The sequence below is a fragment of the Peromyscus californicus genome, unplaced genomic scaffold (assembly GCF_007827085.1).
Source record: "Peromyscus californicus insignis strain IS unplaced genomic scaffold, ASM782708v3 Scaffold_3__1_contigs__length_106647218, whole genome shotgun sequence".
Lineage (NCBI taxonomy): Eukaryota > Metazoa > Chordata > Mammalia > Rodentia > Cricetidae > Peromyscus > Peromyscus californicus.
The window spans coordinates 98,840,757-98,866,112 of record NW_026294551.1 but is presented as its reverse complement, the minus strand read 5'-3'; the positions used below and the strand labels follow the sequence as shown (position 1 = coordinate 98,866,112).

General features: G+C 42.2%; 1 protein-coding gene across 41 annotated transcripts in view; it reads right to left on the bottom strand.

Moving 5' to 3' along the window:
* Rbfox1 (RNA binding fox-1 homolog 1) overlaps positions 1–25,356 on the bottom strand; it is a 2,167,575-nt gene that overhangs the window by 56,776 nt on the left and 2,085,443 nt on the right. For all 41 annotated transcript variants that reach the window (XM_052759361.1, XM_052759367.1, XM_052759363.1 and 38 more), the window contains one exon: positions 3,069–3,201. In XM_052759361.1, the coding sequence (XP_052615321.1) occupies positions 3,069–3,201 (133 nt within the window). The remainder of the gene's footprint in view (positions 1–3,068; positions 3,202–25,356) is intronic.

Here is a 25,356-nt window from a genome sequence, read left to right as displayed (position 1 = left end):
ATGCTGGGCTAAGGACCCTCCCTTGGTAAACAGCCCTCTATCTTATCATCTGTCATATCAATCTGCAGAAATTCCTGTGGATGTGCTACAGGTAGTATACAATGGGGCACAAAACGTGGCTAAATAGGGCTGGAATAAAGACCTCAGTCAAGCCTGGAAGCGTTCCTCCAAAGGCCTTTTGAGCCAGTAGCTCTGGGAATCCATAGTTTCCGGCTTACCTTCAACCTGGTATGTAGGCCCTGGAAACAGGCTTGGATCTACAGCCTTATTGCTCATTGTTTCTCCTCAACTCAGGATCAGGCACCTCTTTCCTCTGGGAAATCTATGCTCTGGGTACCACTTTGTTTTCTTTGAAAGATGGCCTATCTTCTTTGTAATCTAAGCCAATGAATCCAGAGGGGAATAGAGAAACAGGCACCTAACCAAATCTCCGTTTTTCTCCAGTACTTTGTGTCTTACAGATTCTTAACACCAGCCTTCTGCCCCATGTTGAGAATCCTATATAATGAAATAATTAAGTAATTAATTAATTTGTTTGTGTGGTATGTGTATGTATGGTGCTTGCACATGAGTGTGCATGGAGAGCAATGCAGGACCTATGGCATTTTCTATCATTCTCTACCTCATTATCTTGAGACAGGGGCTCACTAAACTAGAAGTTTGCTCTTTTGTGCTAGTCTTGCTGGCTAGTGAGCTCCCTTCAGCTTCCCAGTGCTGGGATTAAAGGCATGCCTAGCCATACCTAGCTTTTTTTTTTTTTTTTAACATGGTATTAGATTCAAACACAGGTCTTCACAACTACTACAAGTCAGTGAGCTATTGCTCTAGCTTCTGGCATTGAGAATTATATTTGAACTTCTAATTCAAGAATTTCAGCCATAAGATCTTTCCCTGAGTGCAGTTCAACACAATATCCTTTTCTCAGCACATGCCAGTATGTGCGTTCTGTTGTGTGTTCTATATAGACCAATGACATGTTCAAGGAAGCAGAAGGGCACACGCCAACATCACAGCCAGGATAGTTAGGAGGAGTCCTGGAATATTACATTTTCATCCTTTCCAAAAGAGTCACAAACATGTTGTGTACCATTTGGAAGTGCCTGTTTCTCCCTGGCGAACGTGGCATTAATTAGTTATGCATGGTTATTCCCGGCAAAGAGCACATTCATTATAAGTTAGTAAATTTCAATTTTATAGCAGGTATGTTATGTTGAGCTTTTTATAAATTGTTCATGGGAGGATAGGCCATATAATTTTACTTATTTTTTTCCTGTTCAATATAGTAGTGAGATACTAACTAGGGGTGTATATACAGAGAAGCTACAATTACCATGTACTAAGATGTTGATTTTCAGACAGAATAAAGTGGCTTAAATGTGCTATTTTGCACTTATGGCTTATGAATCTTTCTTTAGCAATAACATGAACCCAGATGATTGCTTAGCTGTTTCTATCCCACCCCCATGCCTTCCATAACCCATGTATCAAATGGGCTCATGCTGGGTGGGCCTTATGCAGATTATGGAGTCAAAGGTCCTTTATATGGCATATGGATACACTGGGGCTATGGGGAGACTTTAAAGCCAGTTGGTTCTTATTTTCTTATGATCCACAATCCCTCTTGTCATTTGACCCACTAAGAAACCTTGCACTGACTTACACCAGAAACCTGGTGTCAGTAAGTAACCTTGTTCCTTTTCTTGCCTTTATTCTCCCGTTTTGACGATTTCACCTTGCCTCACTCCTGTATATGCTCCAGTCTGCTTCATAGTCTTTGTTTTTTTCACACACTTCAGCTGGGCTCTTTTGGAGTGGGTAAGATATGAATAAATAATGATAAGAGCATTTCCCTTCATCATCAGTACAGTGAGTGAGCTGGGGTCACTCAGATTTCCTAAAAGATTTATATGCAACAAAGCTTTTAAGAAAATGCATTTAACCCTTTTCATATGACCATGACACAGACACATTCTTTCTACAGATGAGAAAGCTAGTCCTTGGTCTGGAGAAGCTCACACCAGATCCTCCTCAGTATAGCTGAATCTTCTATGCAACTGGAGAGGGGAGGAGAGTACAGTTCACACTTTGAGCCAGGCAATGCTCTGCCTTGAGGGTGGGGCTAGCCTAAGGACCACAGGACATTCAAGTAACACGTCTGGAGTCTATCCACTAGACACCATCACCCATGTCTACCCTGCTGTACCAATCAAAAATATCCTAGACCTTGTCCTATGTAGGGCCACTACCTTAGAGGCCCTTCTCTCTCTTCATGCCCAGAGGTGGACAAATACCCTTCCAAGATCCCTAATGAAAGAGCAGAGGAAGCGTCATTTCAGGGTGGTTTCCTTTTTATTAGTGAATCTTGCTTTCCTTCCCTCCCTTCCCCCATCCCTCCTTCCTTTCTTCCTTTCTTCCTAACCATTCTTAGATCTTTAATTGTCAGTTACAATATCCAATCACAGAAAATCTCAGTTGACAGTAGAAAACAAATCCATTTCCCCATGGCGGAGAAAGGACAGGCTGGGCCATTTTGGAAAACGCAAGTAAAAGGCAAATTAACTGTAATTTCATTCCTATCTGGAATGTTGTGTTTGACTCAACACCTAATTTTCTCAGGCAAAAGTTTGTACATCTGGGAGTGCAAAATGTCCATGGGGAGGGAAGCAAAATAACCCCAGTGATTTTTATGTATGGGAAACCTCATGTCCCTTTGAATTCAAGGGGTAAATGTAGTCCAACCTCCTTAATAACCAGATGCTTGCAGTCATCAGAAATACATCCTTGGCTGTAACCATTTCTCTGTTCTCCAGCATTCAGTCTCAAAGAGAATTTACATAACAACATGTGACATGTAGAATGCTTAAAGGCACCAACCATGACCAGACAAATTACACTCATTTTTCAATACTCTTTGCAAGGTGCTTGGCAGCAGGCGCGCATTAGGCTGCATGCTGGGGAGGTTCTGGTGGGGTGGTCAAGACCATCATGCGCTCGCAAACACTCCGTGCCTCTGGGGAGGGAGAGCAGGTGCAGGGAGGCCCCCCCTCCCAGCGGGGTGCAGCACTTACCCGCCATAGGCCGGGATTGGGGGTGGGGGCGCTGCAGCCCTGAAGGTGTTGTACACGGTGCGGCCACGGCCTCGCAGGTGGGCCCCTCGGTAAGCAGCTGCAGCAGTGGCGGCTGGATATGGGAAGCCAGGCACTATGGGAGAGAGGAGAGAGTGGGATACCATGAGATGCATATGTAGTCTGGTGAGGACCATTTCCCCAATCCTGTTTATTCAGGGTCTAGCCTCTTAAAGTAAGATTCAAAGGGCAGAGAGCAGTGCCTCAAGACTGGAAACAAACATGTGAACATGGCATGGGTACGACTGTAGTTTCTGACCATGAGGATGTGAGAAATGACAGACATTTACAGAGAATTCCTGAGACCGGGGAAAAAGCTCCCCACATAAACCTAAAGTAGAGAAAAAGTAAATTTGAATCCTTATGTGAAATGCTTCAACCGCTGTATATGCATACATGTGAGTATGTGTATGCATATATTTGGGTACATGTCTGGGAAACCTCATTGCCTTTTGAAAAACATGTTTGTATAGGCATGATTTTGGATATATCCTATACATATACATATGCATGTGTATGTATATGCTCCCATTTTTGTGTATGCAAATATTCACATATTTGTGTATCTATACATATACACACATTTTTTTTTTTTTTTTTTTTTTTTTTACATTCTGGTAGTTATCTTTGAGGCCAAACTGCATAGAATTAAGAGTTTATTATTTTTTCTCACAATTTCCCCCTATTTACTTTTATTTATAGTCTTACATTCCTTTTATATCCATACCTGGCATGTCACAAATTTAATTTTTTTTTTTTTTGCAGGGAAATTATTGGGGGTGGAATCCAGGACTTTAGACATTCTGGCTAGGCAAGTGCCCTTCCCTTGAGCAGCATCCCCAGTCTTTGTCAGGAACTCAAATTGAGGCATTCTTGCAGATGTGTGCTGTGAATGTGAAAACCGCTTTGTGTCCTCAATGGTTTATCAGCATCTCACAAGCCCCTAAGCATCAGTGCACATATGCCTTTACCTGAAGACAGGGAAGTCTGCTAACTACCTCTTTGGGAAGAATGGGGTACCTGGGTGCTCTTATCTGAGGAGACAGTACCAGGCATGGTGAGGAGTTGGCGGAGGAGCTACACCTGGGAACTCCTCAAGTCTGAAACTCCTCTTGGGGAGCTCTCATGCCTGTAGATATGGACTCCTCAGGAAGTCCAAGCAGCCATGAGAAAAGAGTCAGGCTCTAGCTTCCCAGTCTCTTGCTGAACCTCACACTGTTCTATCTATGCTGACTCCCCAGGTCACTTAAAAGACACTGTACCACAAACCTTAGCCCATAGACAAGATTCCTGAAAGATGTTTATGAAAAGTCGCTGTTGGTAAAAGCTACAGTAAGGACACAAAAGTCGAAATGAGAGGCACAAGAGGACGTCTGTAACAGCCCCACACTCCAAAATTCCCTTTCCCAGGCTTCTGCAGGACTTCTGACCAAGTGAGCATATTCTCATTTATACCATGCTAAAGGTATTCTCCACCTTGTATCCACACTGCCGAGAGGGGCAAGGCCCTTCCTGCCATCACCTTCAGGAGCAGAAGACTTCTTCTATCCCATGTCTCTTACCATATCCAAGAGTCTTTCTCACACACACTCAGGTGTTAACCTGGGTGGGGATTGTGGGAGGAACACACATAAAAAAGTGACAAAGTAAATTAGAAAAGTGTGCAGGAGTCCCCAGGAAGTACCTGTTCTCTAGGCGGTGGAGGTGCCACATAGTGACCCTGGAGGTCTTAGAGCAAAACCTTCCATCTGGGCACACAGTGGGTTTGTACCTCTGTGGTGGATGAGCCAGGGCTGTTCACAATTCTGTATGCATTCTTAGCAGGGATTATTCCCTTGAAGTGAAGATCAACTGTCAGTGATTGTCTGGAATTTGGTACACATTCTTGAAGGCTGAACAGGGGCTTTTATGGTACTTTTCTTTGCAGCATGAGTAAAATGCTAAGATCATAGAGCAAAGCCAGATTGACTTTCTCCTCTTATTTCTCCCTGAAGTTTACGTTGGACTGTTTTTTATGATTATGATTGAAAACAAATTGTGTGGATTTATTGAACTCTCGTGGCGGTCCTCATCACCCAAGTTTCCTGGATTATGTTTCAACCAATATGGCAGAAATAGAGTCTCATGTCTTACTGGGCAAAGCAGGAAATGCTGAGCTCATCCAAGCCTAGGGCTATTCAGCATAAGAGAGGCTTGCTTCAGGACCAGGGAGATGTTTGGGAATGCTTCCATCCTGATTCTATCTCACCATGATTCAAATAAAAATGTTCATAGAATGTTTTGCATTTTCAAAATAAGGAAAATGAAAAGTGTACTGTCTGGTTAAGCAGCTGGCTTGCTGTGTGAAGACACTCAGTAATTATGCTGACCCATTTATTAGCCCCCTCTATAGATCCGCAGGAGGGAGACCAGCTCTCTCTCAGGTGATGAGCCTGCTTGGAGGATTTACTTGTGGAGATGAGGTGCCTCCGTGTGAAGCAGAAGCTTGTCATTGGAGTGAAGAGAGAAGGCACTGCTCAGTGTGGAGAGTGAGGCATCTATTCTGAGACTCTGATTTCCTTGGGTGGGATAAGTGCCTGTAGACATTGAGATGAGGCTCTGGGCTCTTCCAAGCAAAGCTCATTAGCACAACCTTTTTCCCAGTGAAGGGGACACGGAGCAACATCTGGTTCCAACATTGCCACCAGGGAGGCTAAGTGCCCCTGAACAAGTCAGAGTCTCTAGTGATCTTGCTGTGGGCAACAGTCCTCATGTAGAAAGTGTTGTGCCCTAGGTGGATGCTTTCTGATGTCCTCTATTGTGGAGTTAATGTCCCCTGGCTTCTTCCTTTTTCCCTTCCCTTCCTCCCCCTTCTTCATTCGCTCTTTCTTTTTGTGACAGGGTTTCTCTACATAGCTCTATATGGCTTGGAACTCACTATGTAGAATAAGCTGGCCTTCACCTCACAGTGACACCATTGTCTCTGCTTACAAAGTGCTGGAAGGACAGGTGTGCACCACCTTGTCCCACTCCAGATACCCTCTTGTGAAGTCCTGAATGAACAAAGGGAAGTCAGGTAGGAAGGAAGAAGGGAGGAGCCAGCCAGAGTGAGAGATGAGGAGAGTAAGAAGGGCAGGAGGAGGGTGTTTGGACTCCCCATCCTTCATTCTCTCCCTCTGTCTTCTCCTTCCCTTTCCTCCCTCCCCCTCCTCCATTCCTTCTGCCTTCCTCTACTCCTTTTTCCTTCCTCCTCTCCTCCTTATTTCCTTTCATCTTCATATCCATCTTCTCCTTTCTTTCATTCTCCATTTTCATCTTTCCTTTGTATACCCCCCCCACACACATAACATTTCCTCCCACAGACAGGTCTCCTGTGTCTAAATCAAGTACATTGGATTGTATGAAGAGAGAAGAAGCACTCTTGCTTGGTGCTAGAAAGCAAGCTCCATCAGGGCAGGGTGCTCCATCTGCCTGCTCTTTGGTTTGGAGGAGCACCTAACTGAACTCATTCCCAGCCTTGGTCATCTTTTTGGTACCTAACTGTCTCTTTAGTCCCAGACCATGAGTGATCCTGCCTGAAAATAAAGAGGTAGCTGGCACTTCAGGAGGATTGGGACCTGAGTTTACCCACAGGTATGCATTCACTTTCCCAGTGACCCTACACATGAAATGTTGATTGCTCTGGGTAAACTTTCCTAGACAGGCAGTACCTATCACATGCTACTTATGTCGTTCCCTCCAGATAGCTCATAAACAATGGCCTTCCTGCCCATCAACAGCTCTTCCTGAGCACAGCGATTCTGTGAAACAAGCACGTTAATGCCTATCCATATCCATATGCTAAGACTTCTGCAGTCACTGCCTGTGTTTCTTCCTGTCTCAAGTGTTTTTCTCCCACAGTTGCTGGTGACAGCATAGCCGTCATCCGTCATAAAGTCGTATGGTCACTTTCAAGGGCAAAGAACACATCTTTCCATCACAGTTCTTTTATACTAATAGGATGAAAAAAATGGAAATTTTCTTACTTGCATACTGGATGTGGGTTCATAAATGCTGATATGTGGTCAAATATGTATTTGAAGCAATTACCTGGGCAGATAACCTGGGCACAGATTAAACACAAACCAATGGATTTATTCTTCAATACAAGGTAGGGTATTTCTTAATGATTCATTTCCTTTATGATGCAACACTTATCTTGTTGAGTTAAACGTATTTTATCATCTATGTACATTTTGATTTAAGATTTGTATCCATTAAGCAGATAATAAATGTTTAGTAAGTGCAACGTAGTGCCAAACAAAAACCCCAAACCCTCTTCATTTCTGTAATCAAGTTGGCTGGCATTAAAATAAAATACATAAATGTCATCTTCACTAATCTTTCTATATAAGCTGGGTCTAGGGGTTCCTACCTGTTATCCCAGCACTTACAATGCTGAGGCAGGAGAATTACAAACATTGAGGCTGGCCTTAGCTATGTAGTGAGATCTTAAAACAAACAATAAATAATGTTAGAAAAATAAAAGATGCCAATGTATAGGCATCTTTAGAACCCTAACTCTTGAGTTGGTTCTCCTACCCCTGATAGATATCTTGAAGTTATTAAACACATAAATAAAACCACCGCTAAGTGACAATGGTGGTATTCAAGTTGATTTGTGGGTGCAGGATTCAGTTTTGGATCTCCTCCTGGGTGGAGAAGATGAGGGAGGGAAAACTCATACATACCCTCTCAAGCCTATGCACCATGAATCAAAGTTTGGAAAGTCAGATGTCAACAAAACAAAACTGGATTTAGCTTATAAGCTATGATGGAACACCAGAAAAACACAGGGCAGGATCAAAAATCCCCTAGGTGTCCGACATGACTCCATTCCCAGCTCCACTCAGCCTCTGCCAAAGCCCTTTAGTTAGATGAATGTGAGAGCAGGTGCATTGGGGGTGAGGGTGTCACCTCTCCCTTGGGAATAAGGAATCTTCCCACATGGTGGGAACTCAATGGAACTGGAGCTTAAGGGAAGGAACAAGAGGCACTCCGTGAGACTCAAGCACCAAGGCAAATCAAGGGTTTTAAATGGAAGACGTTCGAGTGCATCAACCAGCCAAAGGAGCCATTCAGCAAAGTGCCTACTGCTTTCTGCCCATGTCTCCCTCAAAGACAAAGCCCCCACCTTCAATGAGCTCCATGTTCATGTATTTACAGTGACTAGTGCCTCCTCCCTCCCTGTCTCGTTTACGAACATTGTGCTTACCTTCGAAAATAAACACAAATGAGATCATTTCACCAGCCTGGAAATCCCAAGAGAAGAAACACAAAGCCAGTGGAAAATACTTGAGGGTTATAAACTGCATATTAAAGTTTTAGAGCTCAAGAGAGACAGAAGAATAGCAGATGCATACCCCGACAGGGGGGCAGATTCTGCAACACAGCCGTAAAAATATACAGCCTGCTTTAATGGGCAATTATTCTTTGCATTTGTGTGCTGGGTTGAATTTGCATGAGATTGCCAGATGCCCTGGTAAAGGTGTTGCCATCAGGGTTGGTTCTTTGTCTTGTGCCTTCTATTCCTTTGCATCCCGAAGCCTCCCTTGTTTCCCCATCCTTTGAAGACATGAAAACACAAACCCAAGTGCACATGCTAATACGTGGTTGAATTATTCTGCAGATAATGCATGGTAAGAAACATTCAAATGCTTGAATTTGGGGGTGCAAATGTGCCTTTGACAGCAGGTTCAGGGTCTTATTGGGCTCCTCTGTGGCAGGGACTCAACGTTTCATGTGTCACACTATAAATTATGATATGAAGTAGTAGTTAACAAACACACTGGGGCGCCATAAACAGGCAGCCTGGCTCCTGAGAGGCTGGGCACTGTGCAGTAAACTCTCTCTGAGAGGTCCAAAATCTGATTATTTTTTTTTCCAAATGATCAAAAATATTAACTTCTGTTTTCAAAATGAATCGAAAATGAAAGTCCACCAATCTGGTTTGGGACACAGGGTTCACACGTGACTAAATCATCCTCTTAACCGGCACTCTGGCAGGGTATATTAAGTTCTAGGTGAAAATAGAAAGGTCTTCTTTTAGTCCAGTGATTCTTAGGGCTTGGGGGAAAATGTGACTCGTTCTTTCTGTCATTTATAAAGAGATCCCAAACAGCCCCTTAATTTGTAGAATTTCTGGAGCTTCTACTCACAAGTATTTATGTCTGAGACCCACATTCAGGCTCCATTCTTGTTCAGCATAAATGATGTTAAATGCTGCTGCTTAGAAGTGAATAAATCTATGTTTTGGACAAACTGGTTCCTTATAGGACATCCTCATTTGAAATGCATTGAATGGGAAAACAAAAAAAATTCTAATTAATGTACAACTCTAATCACCATTCTCCACATGGAAGAGTAATTTTTCACTGTTCATTTGCTTGGTTTAATCTCAAAACTGACATAACAGAAATGCAATGCCCTATAAATCTCCACTCGTTTCTTTCTGTAATATTCATATTCCACTGACCTGCGGAGGCTTGGTGCTGCATTCTACTACAGCATCCGAAAGTGTCGATAAAAATATTGTGAAAGGCAAGATGTGTTTCTCGCTGGCTGCGCTGGCCATTTACTGTGGGGGAGACACAATAAATGGCTGGTGGATTGTCCCTCCGCTGGCTGGCTGGTGGGTGATTAGTGATTAATTACCTTGCAGCAAATTGACACGGCACCAGGAAATTGACACAGCCCTGATTAATTAACTTTTTATGGGCGGTAGTTACTCACAAAACACTGCGTTCCATAATTGAATCTCTTTACATAACAGTCATGGTACAAAAGTTTTAGTCAAATCCAAATTAGCCAGAAGTTTCTAAGGCTGTTATAGGTCTGATTAGGATGTGTTTGTAAGAACTGGCAAGAATTTGAACTTGGAGAGAGATGTGTGGTCTTGAAGGGAGATGGGGAGGAGGGAGACAGTGACACCATACCAGCTTGACTGCCAAGGCAAAATGTACTGATCTAAGTCTTTACCTCCGCTAGACTCTGAAGAGTGACTGAGATGTCTCCTTTTCTCCTGCTTGATGTGGCTATTGCCCCTGAGTGGCTCTGGCAGATTCTTTTCCTTCTGTTTAGTCTGTAAAGACTAATGAAGACTCCATGAGGCAAATTTTGGTCTGCTGCTGGGCTTCATTTTCTCACATCATCTCCCATCTTGTCCCTTTATGCTGATACTACCATATTCCACCACAGTTATGTTTCCTCTCTCTATCATTTGTTTTTCTCACTGCCTTTTTGACTGACTATCCTTCTATAGCTCTTCAGTGGACTGTCCTGAGAGCTATATTTCTGGGACTACCGTGTCTCTAACATGAACAAAATGATCTGGCACAAGAAGATCACTGAAATGTTCTAATTATACTGTCAGATAATCAGAATTCTGCAGCACTTCGGTTATAGAGAAAACTGAATGGTTGATCCTAACTTTGAACCTGGAAGTCTTAAGATGCTGCCTAAGCAGGTGGCTCACTCTACGGACAAAGCCCCGTTTACTCATGATGCTAGTGCTGAGAGATCCTGGATCTCACTTGTCTAATGCCTGGACAGAGATAACTGGAGCAATCCTAGCAAAGATGTGATCACAGTTGGCAGAATTCTAGCCTGTGAGACTCCATTATCAGATGGAAGAGATTCAACTGCATGATAGCAGTGAGTGTTTATTAGCACTTGCTAATTGCCAGATGCACAGATTAACCCATTAGCTCTTTGAAAAACCATATGAATCTGGAATATTGCTATTTTTCTTTTTCTTTTCTTTTTTTTTGGTGTGTGTGTTGGGGGGGGGGAGTGTAGATTTGGAGTCTAGAGCAACTCTGCAGCCTCCAAAGTCATCTTTTCATCCAATCCCTGGGCATCCCCAGGCCAATTGCTGCTGTGCTTTCTCTTTCTTTTTTTTGAAGATAGCCCAACATGGCTTCCCTCCTATTGCCTGCACAAGCTGGAGTGTCCTCTGCTGTGTTTCTAGTTCATCTGATAGAGCCAACCTCAACCAATCATGGATTGGCTGAATCTGCAGGGGACTCAAAGGGGACTCCTTTGACAAACTTCCTGGAGATCTCAGTATACTCCTTGTTGGGGAAGGGACTATGCCATCATTGCCCTTACGTGTTTATATTCTGAGATTTCAAGACACCCGTGAAAGCTTCAGTGCTCTTCCACTAATTGGGTGTAGTCCACAGAGATGGCCACAGATTTATATTGATAAAAATCCAAGGGCAGCTTATTTCCCTTTCCTACTAGGGTTTATCTACACATCTGGATATAAGCCAGGGCTATATAAGTAAACTATCTCACACATAGAGATGTGCAAATAGCAACTAGGGTTACATTAGAACCATGTCAGTAGAGGCCTCAGCTGTACACACAAACCTAGTTACTAAAAGTTCATGGTGATTCAATTCTGCTACAACTTTTGAATTTAGAAAATTGGAATAAGAAACATATTTCAGGGCTTGGAAGATGGCTTACTAGTAAAATGAGTATCCTGAAAGCAACGAGGACTCGAGGTCAATCCCAAGAACCCATATAAAATGCCATATGGTTACACAAGACTTTAATCCCAACCCTTGGGAGGTAGACACAGACAGATCACTGTGGCTCACCTCACTGGCCTGCCAGCCTAGCCAAATCTTTGAGTTCCAGGCTGAGAAACTCTGTCTCAAAAAATGAGGTGGAGAAAGATAGAAGAGGACACTTAAGTCCACTTCTATCCTCCACATGCCTGCACACACAGGTGCACACACACCCACATCCACCAAAAAACTCATTTCAGAAGTTGGGACTATTTGGATATAAAACTAACCTTCCACTTTGGGGTGCTGTATTTATTGTTTTATATGTAATTAATTTATTAATTCTGTTGTCACATACCATTTTACCCACAGCTTGGTTTGAAATAAATCTCCTGCTTGTCCATAAATGGATGAGCTAGAAGAAAACCATACAGAAAACCAGGCACAGTGAACACACAGGGATTTGTTCTGGATCGCAGGGTCGGTATTCCCCAAGCAGAAAGATCTCTTCACCCAAAACAGTCAATTTTCAAAGGCAGAACAAAACCAGGAATATTCTCGAATCATTCATCTTTGTGGGGCTGAGCAAGGAAGCAGCTTTGGTCTCCCTCAGCACCATACTGTTGCCACTTCCTGTAGAACCTTGCTGGTTTCTCTCCTGTGCTACAAATGGCAGGGTTAGTCCAGCAGATGCACAGTGGGTGCTTCCACGATGCTGGGTATGCAGTCCCACACTTTCTGTAGAAGAGGTCCTTGTGATCTCTCTGACTCACAGGTATTGACAGACCTCCCCCAGGCAAGATTTTGGAAACATTTCATTCAACAAAATGGAAATGAATCTCCATCTTGGAGTGTTTAACTTGGCAGTACTGTAGCGGCATTTGCAAGTGCTTTCTGTTGTTGGAGAGAGAATAGAAGCTGGAATCTATTTTAATTTAGATGGAACCATTTACCATAATCTCTTAGTTTGACAAAATCAGTACCAATGTCAATTTAGTTTTGTTTTTTTTCCCCCCAGGAAGCCAAGAGGGAAAAAAAGAAACCAAATAGTTTATATAAATAATGACTTTATCGAGTGCATATATATACAGTAAAGGTTCAATTGTTAAATCATTCATGATCTATCTAACAGCTGGCTGGAACAGTGAGCTCGATGGATTATTGCCTCTCAAGGTAGGAAGCAAGGCAAGTGAGATAAATTAGCTGCCTTATGCTGGGCTGGATTTCCCATGGTTCTCTGGGGCTGCTACAGCTCTTGAGTTTGAGGTCCTTAGAGGGGGCTGGGACTGACTCACAAGACAGGTATGAGATGCAAATACGTTTGTTCATTTCCCATCCAGCCATCACTGTGAAGAGAGCTGTTCTGTCTGTCAGGGTTTGAGGCCATCTGCCTTTCCGTGTCAGCATTTAGCTTTAGACAAAACAAAAACAAGCCAAAACCCCTACAAAAACAAAAACTGAGTCTGAGACTTTGATCAACACCCCATACAACCTGCAGGACAGGTGCCATCTGTACCTGCTAATCACATGCCCGATTTAGGAGCTGGAATCCCAAGGCCCTCTTATAGACAGACTGAAGGAGGGCCATTTGGAAACTGCCCAATTGTCCAGTCAGTACACAAATAAAATCTTCTCAATTAGCTTCTGTGAGAAGCCAGTCCGTTTTTTGAGTAGTTGTTATCACTCCAGAAATCTGGAAAGAACTTACATTGCCATTTCTTTTAATGCCCACATTTAAGTAAGTATCCAAGGTAATTTACATGGCAAAGACAGTCAGTCACATTATGGCTACCACACAAGCAGATCATACTGCCCTACAACCCCGATGTTTCCTTTGTCTTGTGGGAAAGTGCTGGGAGAATTTTGTGAAGCCAGTGATGGCAACCAGGATGTGTTAGTGGAAACTAGGACTGTGTAGTTAGAAGTGATTGCTGTGGGGCGGGGGGCCTGGGGCTGGGCAGAGCATTCATGAGCCTAGAGAACCCTCAGGTGTCATTCCATAGATGTTTTTGTGAGACAGGATCTCTCACTGGCTTGGAACTAGTCGATGCCACCTCCAAACTGGGTGTCCAGCAAGTTCTCTGAATCTGCCTCTCTCCAGATCCTCAACATTGAGATCACAGTATGTGACGACATGTCCAGCTTTTCTTATGTTTGCTTTGGAGCCTGAGCTCAGGTTCTCAAGCTTTCATGGCTTTACCATTTACCACACTTTACCATTGAACTATCTTCCCATCTGTTTCTTGCTTTCACACAGGAAGAAATTAGGTATCATTACATTAGCCCACATTACATGCAAACAAAACCCAAGGAGATAGATGTAATGTATGCATGCAGTTGGGGTATCTGGACCTAATGTTGAATTTCTTTGCCACTGCGCTCAAATTCTCTGGTAGCCCTAGATTGGCCTGAGATAGCTTTTATCTGTAGCTGATAACATGATTTAAGGAAAGTTTCATTAGCAGGAAAGCAAATGTTTAACTTCTTGGGTTAACCTCTCCCAGGTTCCCTTTCTTTCCACAGGAGGCAAGTTCATCCTCCTTTTGATATCTTTGTACTGGGTAGGGAAATTTGCTTTTCATGAGGGGGAAGGAATCCTCTATGTCTCTATGACCAGAATGTCCATTCAGGGAGCCCCTGGAATCTCTCTTCCAGCTCTTGGACTACCCAAGTGCCCTTTCTCCCCTCCTTAGTCCTTAGCTGCTCGTCTACAGGTCTACAGACCTGGGCCTTAGGGTTAGCTGTACACCTGGCTCAATTTGCAATTCCGAGTCCACTAGGATTGCACACCTACTCTGTGACATCACCCTGCCTTCTGCTGCCCTTCAAGAGCCAAGCTTGGTTTGAAGCTTTCACCTCTAGAACGTGTGTGGGCGGAGATCTGACTGGAGAATACTCCCCAGTCCCTTACTATTTTTGAATTCACGGTAGCTTCGGGAAGCAGAGAAAGTGCAGAACAGTGCTTAAAAAATAAACCTCTCAATCTACTGAAGGATTTCTCTGTTGCCCCTGTTGGGCTGGAGAATGGGTGGGCATTGTCAAGGGGCTGCACACAGGAGCTGCACCGGGTGGTTGATCCTCTTAAGCAAACGGGAGCATTAAAAAGTGCTTTCTCTCAATGCTATCACAGGCCTGGGTGTTTCCAGGGAATTTCCCCAGCACAACTGCCTCACCGCTTTTCAGAAACATCTCATCTCAGCCTTGTTCTCTGGCTTTGTGTGTGCTGGAATCCCAGGGCAGCATAGTTTATTGTTTTAATATCTGTCTGACACAAAGCAAGCGCATCCTCCAGTGACTCCTTATCTGTCACATGTATTTCTGTGAAAGAAATATCAAGACAAATAAGATGTTTGGGGGCACACCACAGGACGGGAGCTTTGCAACTGGCAGTCGTCTGCAGAAGGCAGACCCCCATTTGAAAAAGACAAAAGCCACTGTTCTGCATTGAGATTAATAACCAAATGGAGGGTGCAAGATAGTAGTCACTTGAAAAAAGGCTGCTGGCTGGCAAACGCTTCCCTTCAAAGAACTGGGGCTGTAGCTGAGTATGGTGGCACATATCCATCACCCTCACTCTCTGCAAGCTGAAGCAGGAGGGTGGAAAGTTTGAAGCCAGCCTGGGCTACATCGTGGGTTATATTGCAAAGTTAAGGAAGCAGCAGCAGTAATCAGACGCTCAGGAAGTAATCCTGTTCTTATGTTCTAGGGAAATAAAGTGACCAGTAACCACCAGGAGAAGGAGCAGCTATGGCTGTGATTCAGCCAGAGAAAGCCTGGCTCAGATGTTGATGGAGTTGGGACCAATGGCAGCAGAAATGCAAGTGAACTTGTTTATTAAATATTTATTTTAATATTTTGAAATTTTGTGTATCTGTGTGGATACATGTACATATGGTTGCCTGCTAAGGCCACAGGCCTCCCATCCACTGGGAACTGTAGTTACAGGCAGCTGAGAGCCTCCTGATGTGGGTGCTAGGAACTGAACTGAAGTTCTCTACAAAAGCAATCTGTACTCTTATCCATTGAGTCATCTCTTTGGTCCATGAATCTGTTCTTAAAATCTGGCATCTAGGGGCAGTACCTAGATGAGTGTCAGAACCAGTTTGACCACATTAAGAATTATCTCATCATGAATCAGATCCAAGCATGTACCTTGAACATATGAATGTGTCAAAAATAAATGTATTACTCTCTAGAGAATTAGTTTGTGCCAAAAGGGTGATATGTCTGTCTGTCTGTCTATGTATCTATGTATCTATCTATCTTTCTATCTATCTATCTATCATCTAGAGAGAGAGAGAGAAACTTAAGTTATCACTAAGTGCATACATACATACAGTAACTAAATAAGGAAATAAACAGTGATGTGCAAGGCCCTGGGAAAGCAGGGAGACCTGAGTAAAGAGACAGCATTTCACGGATGGACAAACCTAGAGCTGAGCTTGCAGCCAGCAAGTGCCAACAATCTTTCTGTCTCTGTCCCCGGCCCCCAGGACTGGGGTTACAGGCACATATGTGGCAGTGACTAACATTTTATATGACTGCTGAAGATTTGAACTCAAGTCCTCACACTTTCTCGGCACTTACTCTTACCCACTGAGTCTCCACAGAACAATGATGGTTGTGAAATGTGATACAATGTTACAAAATGCTAGATTTACCAAAAATGATTATTAAAAGACTTTTTTCGTCTCTACCCTCAGGCAACCAGTTGATGTTTTTTGCCTTTGCAAATAAGAGTGAAATAAATGAGAATGGGATTGCTGATTGAGTGCCCTTGAGGCTTATCTAGCTGCAGATTATTCTTGTAAATAAAATACTATTACATTTCAGCTCTTCACTTATGAGCAGGTGTAGATTCCCTGGTGCTGTGTAGAGTGGTCCATACTATGTTCAAAGCTAGAAGAACACAGATGCTGACAGGCTGAACCTGGTTGGGCTTCCGAAGAACAATGTGTGAGGTGACAAAGTTGTTTCCCTAAATCATGGGGTGAGCATGAGAGAGCAGGATCGTGGTCCAAGACAAGAGAGCTTGTCTAGGGTTCTAGAGAACAGTCCCTGCTCTGCTATGTTTAGGAGCCCAATATGAGGTTGTTTCCATCCTCTAGGGATCAAGTTTAAAAGGGTGTTTGGCAGGAAAATCCCTGGGAGATCAGAATATGAGGAAAAATACTGCATAAGTCTGTGACAGTTTCCTTAATCCATGTGAGTCTAAATTTCCTGGTCAGATAAGATGGTGTTATAATAATTGTAGTATTCTTCTGAGGCTTGTAAGAGAAAGAGCATAAAGAGGGTTCACCAATGACCTGAGATGTAGTAGGTAAATAGCCACATCTTCACATTGTTTCAGGCCTAGTAGGAGGTATAGCCAACTAGGACTGTTACTCTGGGAGAAAACAGTAAATTAAGAAGGACCCCCAAATTCAGTAATCAGTAGTTTTAAAATCAATTTTCTAAAAAAAGGAACTCATGGTGAACAAATAAAATGTACAGGAAAACACATCATGTTGAGAAAAAGCTAATGCCCTTTTTTTTTTCTCTGTGGCAAATTTTAATATTTTTTCCCCCTGGATATTTCTCGTTCCTCTTTGAATGTAGTAGTACTATATTAAAGCATTATCATCTCATTTCACCCTCTTTGTCTAGGTGTTCTTTAAATTTTGTCTGAGGTTTTCATGCCTCCCTTGATCATCCTGGTCCTGGTGTCGTTATCTTACAAAGCTCCTCCAGAAAATGCAATGGTACACCATCTTAGAGGCAACCAGGAAGCTCTCCAACACCATCAAAAAGAGAGAAAGCCAGTCCTGTAAACTGACATGTCAGGAGCATGGTGACTCTCGTGTGCTCTATCTGAGCTGAGCAGAGTCTGCAGATACTTTCTGGATTGAGGAGAACGAGGCAGCTGGGAGTTCATTTTTGCTTTTCGCTTTAATTACAGAAACTGACAGCAGTTCCACCTGTGGCCTGTGCAGACAATGGTGCAGCTTTGATTGATGCCTGTTTCTACCAGGTAATTTATTGTTTTAGGGGTGTTACATAGTCACTTCCATAAAACCCGAGGTCAATGTATCAATTAAAAGCATCCCATGACCACTTGCCCTTGAGATTCATAGACGTGAATAAAGTAGGCAATGATTCTGCAGTTTGATAGCGTTGAGGTTTCTAAACATTTGCTTCTAATCTTTTAGTTGTCTATGGAATAGGACTAGAGGTAAAATTACCTCCTTAATGTTCATCTTTACTGTTTGTCCCACATGTTTGCAATGATCAGCTGTGGTTCCCTTAGAAATATGAAAGTATGTATGTATGTATGTATGTACTGGCAACAGATGAAACTACATAGACATTTCTGCTGGAACATGCATCTGCAATGCTCTTCAGGTGGTGCTTCTTTGTCCAGGAGCTTGCTGCCAACTGAAATGCCTCCTTCTACTCCAGATCCCAATGCTGATGTCCTGATGTTCAGTGGGATGTTTGGAGATGGGGCCTTGGAGAAATGGTTAGGTTTGGGTGAGGCGGCCCCTAAAAAGGACTGGTTAGAAAAAGACACATGTGGTTGCTCCTACTTACTCACTTTACCATGTGAGGGAGGAAGAAGGTGGCCCTCTGAAAGCTAGAGTAAGAGTCATTACCAGAAGCCGAACATGGTGACACCTTGATCTTAGATGTCACCTTCTGGAGTAATGAGAAAATAGATATCTGTTGCTTGGGCTGCCCAGTCTACAGCAATTTTGCTATGGTATTAAACTAAGGGATTCCTTGGATGGATTTTAAAAACCTATAATGAAATTTAAATCAGACAACATGAGAAAAGAAAGATATATCTGCCTATACAATTAAAAATGTGTAATGGCATGTGAGTAACATATGTAAAATAGATATACAATCAATATCAATGCTTGTCACAAACAGCAATAATGAACAATAAAAGAATTGGAATTCATAACAGGATAAGTACAATTGGCAAGTAAATGTGTGAAAGATGGTATTTATAATGAGGAAGAAACTCATGCAAAAGAGAACAAAGGGAGATGTTTTCTTTCATCTGCATAATTTGCAACATTGATAAGACCCAAAACATGTCATTGCAGAGGAGCATGTTGAGATGGGCTCAGAATCCCGTGACTGGGGCTACAGATGAGGACTCTGAAGCATGTGTAAGGCTTGTGTAAGGCTGCTACAAATATGTCTACCACAATCTTGGTGGGGGATATGGAAAGCATGGCTTGGTGTGTCAGGATCTGAGTGATGGACTATGTATTCCATGAAACAGCTTGACAGTATCAAAGAGGCCCCCAGAGGTGTGATGGTCACAGCATGTTAGAGAAACCCAAACATGATGGTACAGAATAGGTGCATAACATGTATGTGAGCATTTGTCTCTGTGTGAAATCCCAGCACTGATGCTTTCCTCACACACTTCAGAGTACAGGCCTTGAAATAACACGGGACAAAGAGAGAAGGATCTAGGAGTCCACATAGATACTCTACAGGTTTGTAGAAGGATGTTGTTCAAAGCATGTGTGGGTTTGCTTCCTGCTTCCCAGGACCACATGTGAAATTCCAGTTTTAAAAAAAATCTATCCATAAGCTTACAAGAAAACAAAGCTGCTAGCATTTACTGTCATATACAAGAGTCAACCAGGAGCCATGACTCTACTTGCTCACTCAAATCAGGAGTGGGTTCTCCTTTGTGGACGCGGTGACTGCCTTCCCTACAGCATTACTTTCATCTTTAGCACTTTGAGCTATCTGTCCTTTCTCTTCTGCATGAAGCTGAACTTGGTGTTATCTAGCAACATATCAAGATTGGGTAGGCATCAAGTTGGTCATCAGCCCTGCCCCACCCATCTCAAAGCTTCTCTGAAAGGATTTTATGGCTCACAACATGTCCAATAACATTCTTAGTAAACATGTTACATCTGTAGGAACACATCCTACCTAAATTTCTGATGTTTTGCTCTGACTTTAATTTTGGTATAGCATGTATAAAGTGTATCTGTTTTCTGAGAGTGGCTTATTGGGGCATATGGAAGGCTATGCAATGTCCTATGACACTTTTCAGTCAGCATGAAGCATGTGGTCAGATGGGAAGGTACTGGGTTGTACTGACAGGCAGTCCTAAGTGGAAAATTTCCCTTTTAATGCTGTTGTGTAGCTTAGGTCCCATCATGAAGATTTACTTAGTAGGGGAAACATTATGTAAAAGTGCATCTTAAGAAGCAGATGACTTCAGTTGGAATTATTTTCATTACAGGCTCATCCAGCAGGGTTTCCTTAAAAGCCATCTCCCCTACTGCAAGTACGGGTGTTATTTACAGATGATTATCTATTGGCTAAGAATATGGACAATTTAATTTGAAAACATTTAAGGCTAATTTAAAAATGGAGAGAAACTCTTTTGAGAATTCTGTTTAGATCTGTACCCCATTTTTAATTGGGTTATTTGTTTTCTTGATATCTAGTTTCTTGAGCTCTTTGTATATTTTTGATATTAGCCCTCTATCAGATGTGTAGTTGGTAGAAATATTTACCCATTCTATAGGCTGCCCTTTTGTCCAAATAATGGTATCCTTTGCTGTGCAGAAACTTCTCAGTTTCATGAGGTCCCATTTATTGATTATTGTTCTTAGTGCCTGCATTATTGGTATTCTGTTCAGAAAGTTTTTTTCTGTGCCAATGTGTTCAAGGTTATTCCTTGTTTTCTCTTATGTCAGGTTCAGTGTGTCTGGTTTTATGTTAGGTCTTAGGTCCATTTGGACTTCAGTTTTGTTCAGGATGATAAGTATGGATCTATTTGCATTCTTCTACGTGTTAACATCCAGTTTGACCAGGACCAGTTGTTAAAGATGTTATCCTTTTTTGTTCCAGTGTATATTTATAGCCTCTTTATAAAAATCAGGTGTCTATAGGTGTGTGAATACATTTCTGGGTCTTTGATTCCATTCCATTGATCAACAAACATGTCTGTTCTTGTGCCAGCACCGTGTTGTTTTATTACTATATCTGTAGTACACCTTGAAACTAGGGGAAACTCAAATGATCTGAGAAACACTTAAAGAAATGTTCAACATCCTTAGCCATCAAGGAAGTACAAATCAAAACTACTTTGAGATATTGTCTTCTGTCAGAGTGGCTAAGATAGTCTAAACAAGTTGCAGCTTACACTGGTGAAGATGTGGAGTAAATACTCAAACATTGTTGATGGAAGTGAGAACTCATATAGCCACTGTGGAGGCAGTTCCTCAGGAAGATGGGAATCGATCTACCTCAAGATACAACTATACCACTCTTTGGCATATCCCCAAAGGATGTTTCATCCTACCCCAAAGATACTTGCTCAACTATTTTCATTGCTGCTCTATTCACAATAGCCAGATGTCCCTCCACAGAAGAATAGATAGAGAAAATATGATACATTTATACAATGATGTATTTGGCAGCCATTTAAAAAATGACATGAAATTTGCAGGCAAATTGATGGAACTAGAAAAAAAAAACCCATCCTGAGTGAGGTATCCCAGACCCAGAAAGACAAGTATGGCAGTATTTGATTTTATGTGGATAATATGTTAAGTCAATTAAAATCAAGCTATAATCTGTAGAACCACATAGGGTAGGGAACTAGAGGGAACAGATAGATCTCCTTGGGAAAGGGAATAGAGCAGATAATTATGGATGGACCAGGGCAGGTGCTGGAGCATGAAGATCAAGAGGGGAGAGGGCAGAGGAGGTTGTGAGAGGGAACACATGGAGAGACAGCTAAAATTAGGGGAATTTGAGGAGTAGTATGGAAACTTAACACAGTAGAAACTTCCTAAAATATATACATATATGAAGGCAATCTAAATGAAATCGCCAAGTAATGGGAGATACAGAGTCCCAACTGGCCATCTCTTGTTACCAAAGAACCTTTCAGTACTGGCATTGGGTTATGTCTAACTGAGTTGCTGGCCAAAGGGGCACCCTGGGAATCTCCAAACAACCCAGGCTACTTCCAAGACTATATATAGGTTGCTTCCCACAAACTGACAACAAGGCCCCATTGCTGAAGACAACACCCACACAACTTATGGGACATGGAAATGTTGACCTGGTGCCTATGTAGAGCCTCTACCCCTGTGTTCTAGTGTATTTGGTACAGGAAGATATTCTGTATGCTACCAAATAAGAGACATAGCACTCAGCCAGTCACAGATGCTTTGATCTAATATAGTCTACTGTCTGTAAGATATGCTAGAGCAGTGGTGGCAAAAAGCTTGTGGGAGTAATCTACAACTGATCTAACTTAAGGCCCACTCCACAAGATGGAACCCTTACCCAGCACTGCTTAGGTGCAATAACCTGAGACCGGGTAGCCCAGGGACCTAGGGTAAACTAAATAATTCTGGTCTTAAAACAACAACAAAAACAGTGATCAAACAACTCCTAATGATATTCTGCTATACTCATAGATCAGTGCCTTATTCAGCCATTATCAGAGAAGCTTCCTCCTGCAGCAGATGGGAATATTGATACCCATATCAAGACATTATGCTGAGACCTTGGAACACTCAGCTCTAAAAGGGTTATTTCCATCACATCCTTCCCCTCAGAGCTCAGAGAACCCCATGAAAGAGGATGCAGAAAGAGTGTAAGAGCCAGAGAAGGTGGAAGACAAGGAAACAAGGGCCTCTAAATCAACATGAGCAAAGCTCATACAAACTCATAGAGACTGAAGTAGCATGCACATGGCCTGTATGGCTCTGTACAAGGTCATCTATATCTATAGTTAGACAGATAGACAGACAGACAGACAGATAGATAGCTTCCAGTTTGTTGTTTTTATCGGATTCCTCTGGGTGTGTGATTGAGTGGGTTTCTGAATCATCTGCTTTCTCTTAGGCTCTTTCCCTTTTGTTGGTCTTTCCTATCAAACTTTGATATCATAGTTTTGGTTTAATCATATTATATTTTATTTTGTTATATTAAAAATGAATGAATAGATGACTCAGTGAATGAGAACCCAGCCACTAGGGTAAAGGTTTTCAACCTGTCATTTATACCTGTTAGGAGTAGGAAAACATGTTTTCTCCAATAGAGCAACAATCACTCCAGGACACGCCTCATGCTCAGGAGTAGTTGACCAGTATATAATGGCTTCTTTAGGATTATTTGTGTGTAGACTTTTATTCGGTTACAGTTTTTGTTATTTGTTTTGTTTTGTTTTCTATTTATGTTGTCTCCTTGGTTTGGGGAAAGTTTGTTGTTGTATTGGGTTTTTGCTTTTTTTTTTGAGAAAGAACTTGAAGTTGGGTGGATAGGGAGGAAAAGAGAGTCTAGAAGGACCTGGGGGAGGGGAAGACCATGATCGAAGTATAATTAAATTTGAAAATTGTTTTAAATAATAAAAATAGAAAGAACCCTCAAATTGATGAGTGATATCAGAGGTCAGCTTACATAAGAATAATTCACAGAGTCTAACTGCCATATACATTTTTTTTCCAGGAACACAACTGTCAGTAAAAAATGAGAAATATGTGCATCTTCAAAAATTATACCCTGAAACATTGTTTAGAAGTAAGGGATCCGCCCCCTTGAAAAAAGAAGGCAGGTTTCCTAGAGAAAGAATCTACATCATTCAGATCTCAGAGACAAGACTGGATGAAGTGCTCCGCCATATATCAACCCGACCTGAAAGAAAAGGACCCTGCACACATTGGCTTGATGGTTTGGGCAGAGCTGCAGCATTGTTCTAGAGAATGTTCTAGAGAATTTCACCTGGTAAGAAAAGGAAAACCCAGACGAATCTTGCCAAGATGTCAGCTCTCTGCAAACAGCTGGATCAAAAAGCAATGAAGGAGAAAGAAAGCCTGGGCAGTGTGCCCCAGGGTCGTGAATAACCTTTCCGTGCCACTAGTAGAGTTCCTCACTCTGACAAAATACTCACCCAGATTGCCAATCCCAATACCACTGCTTAAGATAAATACCCACGGAAGAATCTTAGTGGAAGAAACTAGGTTGTGCCGTTTTAAAAATTAAAAAAAAATGAAATTAGCTATTAATTGCTTCCTTTAAGACTGCTGCAGAAAAGGGCATTGATTTTAATATATTTGAAAATAATTGCTATGAACCTGAATATTCAACAATTGGGGCAACAGATTAAAATATAGTTAAACAATAGCATATGAGGAGGCCATTAGCATAATTTCTAAAGGTCACATGGCCGATCCGTGACAATAAGAAGTTGAAAACATGTAGGTGAGATGACTGATGTGACTTAAAATAGGAACTAGCTAAGCTTGTGCAATCATACATGTGAGGCGGTAGTGTCACACATATTCTTAGCACTGAAAAAGACCCTTTGCGTGAGTACTTAGACACTGTTTCTGTAGAGAGACAATTTGTAATAGTTTAGAATATCAGGCACCTATGAAGAGTATACATTTAAATAATAGAAATATAAAATGCACATTTTCTTTCTTTTATTTTGAAGACAAGTTCTTACCATATAGCTATAAGCCTGGCTGGTATCAAACTCAGGACTCCCCTGCCTCCTTAGTTCCCTAGTGCTGGGACCGTGTGCCATCACACCTGGCAATAATACACATTTTCACTCAGTTTGGTTTCACAGTTCTTATAAAGTGGGTAAGGATGGGGTCTGGCCTGTGACTTTTGTTTGCTAACTCCTGACATTTCCCCCATTATTTTGTCAGAGAGTTTGTGTGATATTTCTCTATCTGATATATAAAACATGCCCCGCAATTTGCTTTAGAACAGCTAGACAGATCCAAGTGAATATTTTCTGAGGTGTGTCTGGTTCACTTCTGTAAATAAGATGGAAGCCTATCACACTAGTATACAGAGCCATTCTGTCCAATATGTTAACTGACTATTTGCCCCATGTGGCTAATCAACATGATGAATTCAAATAATTAGTGCCTCTGAGACCTGCCCACTCTGTCCTATAGAATGCATATGTAGAGCATTTGTTCTGGGAGTTCTGTAGACCAATACTAACACTGTGCATCAACACTTCTCCAGATAATAGAGTAGAAACAGGAAGGGCAGGAGAGTGGAAAGAACCAAATATGTCTGTAAATGCCTGTGAATGTTGAGTAACTCCCTGGCTCCAGGTGAGTCACTGTCCTCAGAGCTCTCCACTTCCTCCCCTGTAAAACAAGCAGTATAGTACCTACCTGGAGCAGGCATGGAGAAGGCTAACGTTTACAGACTCACAAGGGACAATTTGCCTCCATTTAGAAAGAACGACTTTTCATCAGGGTTAGAATTTCTTGGGGCACAGAAATATACACCCCTCATTTAACCAATTCAAAACTGGATTTGAGCATGAACTAGCTGCTCATTCCACCTCTTACACACCCAGTGTGTCCCAGGGCTGTCACCATTACAGTTTGGGCCTCAGGTGACCTACCTAGTTTGTCCCACTCTCACATTTTGGGAATCAAGGTGTCGGGTTTTCCCCAGCAGTGACGATTCTCCTTCCTTTCATTTTTGTGACTATCATGAACCTCCACTTCAACTCTACCCTTCTTTACCCTGTTTCAGAAGCCAGTGACCTTTCCAAGAACCTGCAGACTAACTTTTGGGCACCAACACTGAAGAGGACACATTTGCCAACTAAGGGAATCTCCCAGGACTACAAAGAGTGCCTGCATTAGATAACAAATAAAGAGCACTGGCTAAGGAGGAGGAGA